At 45.3% G+C, this 11,603-nt stretch overlaps 1 protein-coding gene across 1 annotated transcript; it reads right to left on the reverse strand.

The window, feature by feature from the left end:
- On the reverse strand, positions 9,570-9,983 carry LOC109223101 (RNA-directed DNA polymerase homolog; the record flags this gene model as incomplete). The annotated part of the gene is made up of 1 exon (XM_019387357.1): positions 9,570-9,983. A coding segment is annotated over exon 1 (414 nt), but the record flags the coding sequence as incomplete, so codon positions are not given.

Raw genomic sequence — 11,603 nt, forward strand, 5'->3', positions numbered from 1 at the left:
AATGCACAATAAAATGCAAACAATTTAACAGTAAAATAACTACAAAAAATTCACAAAATTGCAGAATAATGAAAGAAATCATTTTGTTTGAATTTTTGGGAGTAATTCATATAGGGCAAAAATCACGTGCTCACACCAGTTAGGTGTTAATTCGAACGAGGTTGAATATAACCTATATTTAGTTATGGCCGACGGCCGGTTAGGTGTTAATTCGAACGAGGTCAAATATAACTTATATTTAGTTATGGCCGAGGGCCGGTTAGGTGTTTATTCGAACGAGGTCGAATATAACCTATATTTAGTTATGGCCGAGGGCTAGTTAGGTGTTAATTCGAACGAGGTCGAATATAACCTAAATATAGTTATGGCCGAGGGCCAGTTAGGTGTTAATTTGAACGAGGTCGAATATAACCTATATTTAGTTATGGCCGAAGGCCATTTGGGTGTTAATTTGAACGAAGTCAAATATAACCTATATTTAGTTATGGCCGAGGGTCGGTTGGGTGTTAATTCGAACGAGGTCGAATATAACCTGTATTTGGGAAGATATGCCTCTAGGTGCGGCATTTGTCGACGTTGTGAGCTTTAAGGCAACACTGCCTTGGTTGTATATTTGGAGAAATAGGAACAAACTTCATGCATTTTTGTGCTTTGTTCATACACTTGGAGAAATTTACATATTTTTTCGGGCGTTGGCTAGCTGGCGATCCCATCCCAGTCCTAGTCTATCTAGTCCCTTCATTAGTCGACCTGGAGAAGGCTTGAGAGGTCGAGCAATGAATTAACTGTCCTATGCCTTCGTCTGTGCGTACTTCGACTTGAAGTGTCCCCTTAAATCGCCTTGTTAAAAACCTCCTTGAGAAAACCCAATTGGGACAAAACTCAAGTGAGGGAAAAAGGAGTACGACCTGGGGGACGCTTTCTCTCTTAAAAGTTGAAGTACTTGAGGTGGGTGATATTCCAGTTGTTTGGTAGTAGCTGTTATATCCCGCATCTCGTACATAAAAGTTTCGTCTTCAGTTAATCGACGTAAACTCGGGGATGAGATTATCTTGAGGTTAACGTATTTATGCTATTTATAAACAAGCGATAAGTAAGTGCCATAAAGGATAAAGGGTACACGAATTAAAGAAAATGAGTTTCATTAGAGGTTGTCAATTTGGGATAAAATACGGTCCGAGCTATAATACCCGATATTTATGGACTAGTACCATACAAGGTACTATATGACCGTGATAGTATGATGTATAAAGTATATTAAAAATGAGTAGTATTTTAAGTAATTTGAGACAATTCTAAATATGCGGGTAATTGGTTAATTACCGGATAACGGGACATTACCTAATTAACTAATAAGTTCGATAAAGATTAAAATTCTCCCCCCACCCCCACGTGGCAGCAAGACACTAACCAAACAAATGACTCTTGGTCATTTGTGATTAGGTGGCAACATAACATATTAATTTCAAGACACTTCATTTCTAGGATTTTGAATACAAACAACATTTCATTCTCAACCATTACAATCAAATTCCAACAATTACTACAATAAAAAATGCGAGCTTCAGCACATTAGCAACATAACTTCTTACAAATTCCTACAATTCCTACAAGTTCCTACAAAGACACTACAACGTGACTTCTTCGACCAACGAGATTTCTTAGCACAGTAGCAACGTGAAATTTTTCGGTTTTAAAGGAGTACGGTGCAACCTTTTCCAAGAACATCATACGGATTTTTCCCTACTCCGGGTATGTTAAGGCTATCCCTTTTTTTTGGCATGATCCAAATTATACAGAAGAAACGAGCAAACACACAATTTTCCTAAATGACTCTATTCATAGAAATACTAGGGGTCTCTCTGTCCCTGATTCCCCATGTGACATATTATTATATCTTCTGTTCATGGGTATCAGAATAATATGCAATTGATAAATTTTATACGAAAGGAATATTGAGATCATTAACATATTTTCATTCATTTATACATGTACATTGACCCATGACCAGATGCGTTATATATGCGTGTATATATATATATATATATATGTATGTATGTATGTATATGATATGGGAAAAAGGTTACGGCGTTATATACGCACCACCACCTGATCAGTTAGTATATGTTGATGATATTGCCCACAGTAGCCGAGACGATATGATGGGATGCCCTTAGAGGCTTGACGATGTTATGTACACCTATACCTATGCATGACACGATATTTATATGCACATGCATGACACTATAAATGTTTCAGAATTTACAAAGTTATTCAGACTTACTGGTGGATTTCTTTATTCCATGTTTCATCTATGTCTTTTATGTACTGATTTTCATGCCTTACATACTCAGTACATTATTCGTACAGACGCCCTATTTTTCGGGGCCTGCGTTTCATGCCCGCATGTGCAGGTAGGCAAGCTGGCGGTCCCCCTGCTTAGCATCCTTGATCAGCGAGAGTTGGCGTGCTCCACTTGATCCGGAGTTGCTTTTGATTTTGGTACGATATGCTTGTATACATATATGGGTATGACGTGTCTCAGTCCCGTCCTTGCACAGTTGTATTTTCTATTAGAGGTCTGTAGACAGTTACGTATAGTTGGATAGTATGTGGCCTTGTCGGCTTCCAGTCTTGGGTATATTATTGTCTATAGCAGCCTTGCTGGCTCGCCCACTGTATTTTTGCATGTATATGTACATATGTCTTTTGGATAGGTTTCCCTCACATATGTTATTCATGTTTATATCTTAAACGCATGCTAAGGATGTTTGACATGTAGGATTCGGGCACCCGTCGCGGCCCATCGGTTTGGGTCGTGACAGTAGCTTTCTTTCCATTATTTCTAGTTGGAATGACCATTTGTTCGCTGTTACCGTAATTTTGTACGGGCCGTCCAATTTGTTCCCAGTTTACCTTCCCGTGGGTCTTTGCTTGCTTGTGTTTTAGCTTTAAGTACGTAGTCCCCAACTTTGAGCGGCCTGACCATTGCCTTTTGTTATAATAGCGTTCTTCCTGTTGTTTTTGGGCAATCATCCTTACGTAGGCCATATCCCTTCGTTCTTCGTCTTCTTGAGTTCTTGCCTTCTGCTTTCGTCATTCCTCGGCCCGCTCTTGTGGGAGTATCTCAGGCTGGGCTCCCCGACTTCGACCAGTATTACAGCATTAGTCCCATAGACTAACGAGTAAGGCGTCTCTCCTATGCTCGTCTTTGGCATTGTTCGGTAGGCCCAAAGTACTTCTGGTAATATTTTTGGCCACAACCCTTTGGACTCTTCGAGTTTTTTCTTCATAATGTTCAGTATCAACTTGTTGGAGGACTCTGCTTGCCCGTTGCCCCCGAGGTGGTATGGCATTGAGAGTATTCTTTTGATATGCCACTTCTTAAAAATTTCGGCGACCTTTTTTCCTGTAAATTGGGGTCCATTGTCGCAGCTGATCTCTTTGGGGAGGCCGAAACGGCATACGATGTTCTTCCATATGAAGGCAATCACTTCCTGTTCACGTATTGGGGCGAATGCTCCTGCTTCTACCCACTCAGAGAAATAGTTAGTTAAAACTAAAAAAAAATCGTACGTTACCTCGCCCTGCCAGGAGGGGGCCCATAATGTCCATTTCCTATTTGATGAACGGCCAAAGGGAAGTGACTGAGTGGAGGTGTTCGCCTTCTTGGTGAATCATTGGGGCATACTTACAGCATTGCTCGCATTTTTTCATGAAATTCGCGGCCTCGTTTTTCATGGTGGGCAATACCCTGCCCGTATGAGGCATCTGATCAAATCCCGATTTTCGGAATGTGCTCCGTAGTGGCCTTCGTGGACCTCTTCAAGGATGCGCCGTGTTTGGTTTGGCCCAGGCATTTCGCCAGAGGGCCACTATACGTTCTCTTGTTCAGGTTGTTGTGAATGATGTTATACCTGGCTGCTTGTATTCGCAATTTCTTGGCCTTTTTTTATCAACTGGAGTACGATGTCCTGCAAGTATGTAATAATATGGTTGTGCCAGTCCCAATTCAGGTTTATGGTTCTTACCTCGATTTGGTCTATCTATGAGTTGAGAAGGTGGACTACACTTTTGTCTTCGGTTGCAATATTTTTAGTGGCCGCAGCTAATTTGGCGAGGATGTCTGTTTCAGCATTCTGTACTTGGGGGATCTGGTCAAGTTGACATTCGTCGAACTCGGGTAGCAGCTTGCAAATTTTGGTTTGGTATTTTTGTAACCACTGTTCCTTGATTTGGAAAATCCACGTGACTTGATTGACTACGAGTTGAAAATTGTAGCATAGTCTCAACAGTTTTGCTCCGTATTTGAGTGCCAGCCTTAACAATGTAATTACGGCCTCATATTCGGCCTCGTTGTTAGTCATGTCCGGGCACCTTATGGACTGGAGAATCACTTTGCCAGTCGGAACTTCGAGTACGAGTCCCAGTCCGGATCCTGACGCGTTAGATGGCGTCAGTGTATTGTTACTACCCCAGTTCACCCTCCATGAACATGTCGTGATGGCACCTAGTTCCTACAACTAGGTAAGCCTAACAATGCGGAAATTAATATAACTTGCGGAAACGTTTAACTAAATTAAGCAAAACTAGAAGAAAACGGTATATAAGTGCCACCTGGCATATACAACTCAAAAATAAATCGCGGAAGTCTAAAATCTCAACCCAAAACCCGGAAACTCACGGGAACCACAGGCTAACAGAAACATAGTATGCTGCTCTAACTCCAGAATATCTAAACAACTGAGAGAAAAGGAATAAACTAAATACTAAAGCTGGAACAGAATAGAGACTCCTGGTCTGCGGACGCGGCAGATATACCTCGAAGTCTCCGTGTATCTCCTCGCCTCAAGGATAGTGCGCCTGAGTAGAGGTACCTGGATTTGCACATGAAAAACATGCGCAGGAAGGGCATGAGTACACCACAGCGGTACTCAGTAAGTCCAAGCCTAACCTCGGTTGGGTAGTGACGAGGAAGGTCAGGGCATATAATAATATAAATCAACAGTGTGAAAATAGGCATTAACAGTGAGTACAGTAGTGGAATGAGACAGACTAAACAAAGCAATAATAGTTACACAAAGAACGGAGCAAACACAGAATAAGTACAACTGAATACCAATGGTAACAATGTGGATCTCCTAGGATACCGTCCTGTAGTCCTTTTCTCAACTGTCAAGTGGATCTCCCGTGATACCGTCCCGTAGTCCATCATATGTGTATATCCGAAGGATCTCCCGGGATACCGTCCCGTAGTCCAGCTATCAATGTGCAGGGGGATCTATCGGGAATCTAACCCGCAGTCCCAAAGTGAATGTGCAGGGGGATCTATCAGGAATCTAACCCGCAGTCCCAAAGTGAATGTGCAGGTGGATCTATCGGGAATCGAACCCGCAGTCCCAAGGTAAACAAAAAAGGGGGGGAGCTACCTGAATCCCACATCCGTAGTCCCAATGTAAATGCGCAACCACAACCAGAAGATATTCAGAAATGAAGTACAAAAGACAAACATCAGGTAGTACTAGCCTAGCATGCTTCACGTAGTACAGTCAAGGAAACTTAAACAATTGGGTAAGTTAAATCAACTAAATATGCTTTTCTAATCTAACAGAGGTTATAACTGCAAGTAAAACAAGGCAAATATGAAGGAAACTCAGTCTCAATATCTTAAGTAAAAACCGGATTTCTTTTTCAACAATTAGCTCAAGTACGCGCTCGTCACCTCACGTACAAGGCACTCAATTACCACATATCATATCCTAAGGGGAAAGGTCCCCCACACAAGGTTAGACAAGCCACTTACCTCGAACCGGCTCAAAATCAACTAGAAATCACGCCTTTGCCACAAGTGTCCGACTCCAAATGGCCCAAATCTATTCAATTCAATTACATATTGTGAATAAAATCGCAACCAACTGGTTTAACTGTTAAATTAAAGCTACGGCGTGAAATTAGGTAAAATGACCAAAATGCCCTTCAGGCCAACGCCTCAGAGTCGAATAATTTTTACATTTTCAGAACCCTCGTACTCTCACGAGTCCAATCATATAAAAATCTCCCAAATTGGAGGAAAAAACCGACTCAAAAACCCAATAGTTTAGCCTATGAAGTTTCACCCAATTTTCCAATTTTTGATCCCAAATTCGAATTTTAATGATGGATTTAACTACAAAATGATGAAATATAACTAGAAGGGATTTAAGAAACGTTACCCAATAGTCTTCTCTTCAAAACCCTCTGAAAATCGCCCTTCCCTGAGCTCAATTTGATTTTTCTACTGTATGAAAACTAACCCTCGAAATTTCTATATCTGAACCGAGATTTCCGCTTCTGCGGACAAGGGACCGCATCTGCGGTCCCGCTTATGCGGAACAAATGCCGCTTCTGCGGCTATTAACTAAAATCCAGGGTTTCCGCTTCTGCGGTCTTAAACCGCACCTGCGGTGGCAGCTTCTGCGATCTACCTACCGCTTCTGCGGTTCCTCACAAAATGGCCTAGAGCCGCTTCTGCGATAAAAGCCTCGCAGGTGCATAACCGCATCTGCGGTAGATCTTCAGCACCTGCGGAAAGGCTGGGCGAGCCCAAATTTCGCTTCTGCGGTTCCCAAGCCGCAGAAGCGAAAATACCAGAAGAGAAAACCAGCTGCTGCAACATTTCAAAAATTTCTCCATTAACCACCCGAAATCATCCCGAGGCCCCCGAGACCTCAACCAAAAGCACCAATAACACCTAATACCTCATCCAAACTTGTACCAATCCTTAAACCACCTAAAACAATGCCGGAAACTCGAATTAATCAATGATTTGAGCCTAAAAACTTCAAATTCCATCAAAACACGCTTTCGATAAAAAACCTAACCAAAACACCTCCGAATGACCTGAAATTTTGCGCACACATCCCAAATGACATGACGGAGCTACTGCAACTTTCGGAATTCCAATTCGACCCTCGGATCAAAAACTCACTATCGGACCGGAAACTTCAAAAATTCAAACTTCGGCATTTCAAGCCTAAATGAGCTACGGACTTCCAAAATACATTCCGAACATGCTTCCAACCCCGAAATCACCTAACGGAGCTAACGGAAACATCGGATTTCCATTCCGAGGTCGTCTTCACACTGTTCCGATTACGGACCACTTTTCCACACTTAAGCTCTCATTTAGGGACTAAGTGTCCCAAAACTCTCCAAAACCCAACACCGAACATCCCGGCAAACCAAAATAGCAGAAATGAACTTAGGGGGAGCAGTTAATAGGGGATCGGGGCGTTAATTCTTAAGATGACTGGCCGGGTCGACACATCCTCCTACACTTAAACATTCGTTCGTCCTCGAACGAGCATAGAGAACATACCTGAAGTAGTGAAAAGATGAGGGTTCTGGCTGCGCATATCCCGCTCGGTCTCCCAAGTCGCCTCCTCGGCCGGCTGACCCCGCCACTGAACCTTCACTGAAGCAATGTTCTTTGACCTCAACTTTCTGATCTATCTGTCCAATATAGCCACTGGCTCCTCAACATAGGATAGATCCTTGTCCAACTGGACTGAGCTGAAATCCAACACGTGAGACGGATCACCGTGATACCTCCGGAGCATCGAAACATGAAATACCGGATGAACCCCGGCCAAATTGGGAGGTAAGGCAAGCTCATAGGCAACCTCCCCAACTCGCCTCAAGATCTCAAAAGGGCCAATAAACCTCGGACTCAACTTTCCTTTCTTCCCAAACCTCATGACGCCTTTCATAGGCGAAACCCAAAGCAGAACCCGCTCACCAACCATATATGAAACATCACGAACCTTCCTGTCCGCGTAGCTCTTCTGTCTGGACTGGGCTGTACGGAGTCTATCCTGAATCATCTTAACCTTCTCCAATGCATCCTGAACCAACTCTGTGCCCAATAGCCTGGCCTCACCCGGCTCAAACCAACCCACCGGAGATCTACACCTCCTACCATATAAAGCCTCATACGGCGCCATCTGAATGCTGGACTGATAACTGTTGTTGTAAGCAAACTCCGCCGATGGCAAGAAATGATCCCAAGACCCATCCTCAAGAATATGAATAGTGCGCTCGGACTGTCCGTCCGTCTGGGGGTGAAATGTTGTGCTCAACTCCACCCGAGTGCCTAACTCTTGCTGCACGGCTCTCCAGAACCGCGATGTAAATTGGGTACCTCTGTCTGAAATAATAGAAACTGGAATACCATGCAGACGGACGATCTCCCGGATATAAATCTCCGCCAACCGCTCCGATGAATAAGTGGTACACACAGGAATAAAATGAGCGGACTTGGTCAGCCGATCCACAATGACCCAAATGGCATCAAACTTCTTCAAGGTCCGTGGGAGTCCAGATACAAAGTCCATGGTGATGCGCTCCCATTTCCACTCCGGAATCTCTATCTGCTGAAGCAAACCACCCGGGCGCTGGTGCTCATACTTCACCTGCTGGCAGTTGAGGCATCTAGACACATAACCAACTATATCTTTCTTCATCCGCCTCCACCAATAGTGCTGCCTCAAATCCTGATACATCTTCGCGGCACCCGGATGGATGGAATACCGCGAACTATGGGCCTCTGCTAGAATCAACTCTCGAAGACCATCAACATTGGGCACACAAATCCGGCCCTGCATCCTCAATACCCCGTCATCTCCAATGGTCACATCCCTGGCATCTCCACGCTGAACCTTGTCCCGAAGGACAAGCAAATGAGGGTCATCATACTGCCGCTCCCTGATACAGTCAAATAGGGAAGACCGGGAAACCACACAAGCTAGAACCCGACTGGGCTCCGAAAGATCCAATCTCACAAACTGGCTGGCTAAGGCCTGAACATCCATCGCCATAGGCCTCTCTGAAGCTGGTAAATATGCCAAACTCCCCAAACTCTCCGCTCGGCGACTCAAGGCATCCGCCACCACATTGGCCTTGCCCGGGTGATACAGGATAGTGATGTCATAATCCTTCAGCAACTCTAACCACCTCCTCTGACGCATATTTAGATCCTTTTGCTTGAGTAAGTGCTGCAAGCTCCGATGGTCAGTATAGATCTCACAAGGCACACCGTACAAATAATGACGCCAGATCTTCAAGGCATGAACAATGGCAGCTAACTCAAGGTCGTGGACAGGGTAATTCTTTTCATGTATCTTCAACTGTCTGGACGCGTAGGCAATCACCCTACCGTCCTGCATCAACACCGCTCCAAGGCCAACTCTCGAGGCGTCACAATAGACAGTATAAGACCCCGAACCGGTAGGCAACATCAAGATAGGGGCTGTAGTCAAAGCTGTCTTGAGCTTCTGAAAGCTCGCCTCACACTCCTCTGTCCACTGAAATGGGGCACCCTTCTGGGTCAATCTAGTCATAGGGGCCGCAATCGATGAAAATCCCTCCACGAAGCGACGGTAGTAGCCCGCCAAACCAAGGAAACTGCGAATCTCTGTAGCTGAGGACGGCCTGGGCCAACTCTGTACGGCCTCTATCTTCCTCGGATCCACCCGAATACCCTCACTCGAAATCACGTGGCCTAAGAATGCCACAGAACTCAGCCAAAACTCACATTTTGAGAACTTTGCATATAACTTCTTCTCCCTCAAGGTCTGAAGCACGGTCCTCAGGTGCTGCTCATGATCTTCCTGACTCCGGGAATACACCAGAATATCATCAATAAAAATAATAATGAACGAGTCAAGATATGGTCTGAACACACTGTGCATCAAATGCATGAAAGCTGCTGGGGCATTTGTCAGCCCAAATGACATAACAAGGAACTCGTAATGACCATACCGAGTCCTGAAGGCAGTCTTGGGGATATCTGGCTCCCGAATCTTCAACTGATGGTACCCTGAGCGCAAGTCAATCTTAGAAAACACCTGTGCGCCCTGAAGCTGGTCAAACAGATCATTAGTACGAGGCCAAGGATAACGGTTCTTCACTGTAACTTTGTTCAACTGGCGATAATCAATACACATACGCATAGAACCATCCTTCTTCTTCACGAACAGAACAGGAGCACCCCACGGTGAAACACTGGGTCGAATAAAACCCTTACCAAGCAATTCCTGTAACTGATCCTTCAACTTCTTCAACTCAGGAGGAGCCATACAATACGGAGGAATGGAAATGGTGAGTGCCCGGCAACAGATCAATGCCAAAATCGATGTCTCTATCGGGCGGCATGCCCGGAAGATAAGCTGGAAACACATCGAGATAATCCTGTACCACTGGAACTGAATTAACAGAAGGGGTGTCAACACTGACATCTCTCACATAAGCTAAATACGCGGCACACCCCTTCTCAACCATACGCTGAGCTTTAAGGAAAGAGATAACTCTACTGGGAGTGTGATCTACAGTACCACTCCACTCAATACGCAGAATACCTGGCATAGCCAGCGTCACGGTCTTGGCGTGACAATCAAGAATAGCAAAATGGGGCGACAACCAGTCCATGCCCAAAATAATGTCAAAATCCACCATACCGAGTAACAATAAGTCTGCTCTGGTCTCAAAACCACGAATAGTAACCAAACATGACCGATAAACGCGGTCCACAATAAGAGAATCCCCCACAGGAGTAGAAACATAAACGGGGGCACTCAAAGAATCCCGAGGCACACCCAAATGAGGAGCAAAGTAAGAAGACACATAAGAATAAGTAGAGCCCAGATCGAATAGAACCGATGCCTCTCTATGACAAACCAATATAATACCTGTACTGACAGAGTCGGAGGCAACAGCCTCAGTACGAGCAGGAATAGCATAATATCTGGCCCGGCCCCTCTCTCGAGGGCGACCTCTATCTCCCCGACCTCCGCCCCTAGTCGGCTGGGCAGGTGGGGTAGCAGCTGGAGCTGTGATCATGGCCTGAGAACTCTGAGGAGCACGCTGTGGCTGAGCAGTCTGTGAAGATGCACCCCTACCAAGTCTGGGGCAGTCCCTAACCATGTGACGTGGATCACCACACTCGAAACAAGCTCTGGGAGGACGCGGTGGCTGTGACTGACTTGGGCCAGGCCTGCTGGACTGACCCCTAGAAGTACCCCGCGCAGGAGGCGCGCTAGAAACTGGAGGTGCATAGTAAGGCTCCTGAGGTGTAGGCGGAGCTGGAGCACTGCTGGCTGCTGGAAGAGCTGAATGAACAGGGCGACCCGCATAACCTCTACAATAACGACCTGCTGATGGGGTACGGGCACCAGAGTAGTGACCCGACTCTCGAGACCTCTTGGCCTCCCTCTCCCCTCGCTCCCTGGCGAGCATACCCTCAATCCTCCTAGCAATGCTCACTACCTGCTGATAAGGAATGTCTGTCTCGAACTCTCGGGCCATGCTAGATCTGATGGGTGGAATAAGACCCTCAATGAACCTGCGAACTCTCTCCCGAACTGTAGCAACCAAAGCCTGTGCATGCCTGGCCAACCTGGTATAACGTATAGCATACTTCGAAACGGTCATAGCACCCTGGCACAAATGCTCAAACTCTGCGCGGCATGCATCCCTGAGACTCTGGGGGACAAACTCTCTCATGAACATATCCGAGAACTGGGTCCAAGTCAGTGAAGCAGTCTCGACTAGACTGTCTAACTCATAAG

Source organism: Nicotiana attenuata, chromosome 2 (assembly GCF_001879085.1).
Source record: "Nicotiana attenuata strain UT chromosome 2, NIATTr2, whole genome shotgun sequence".
Classification (NCBI taxonomy): Eukaryota; Viridiplantae; Streptophyta; class Magnoliopsida; order Solanales; family Solanaceae; genus Nicotiana; species Nicotiana attenuata.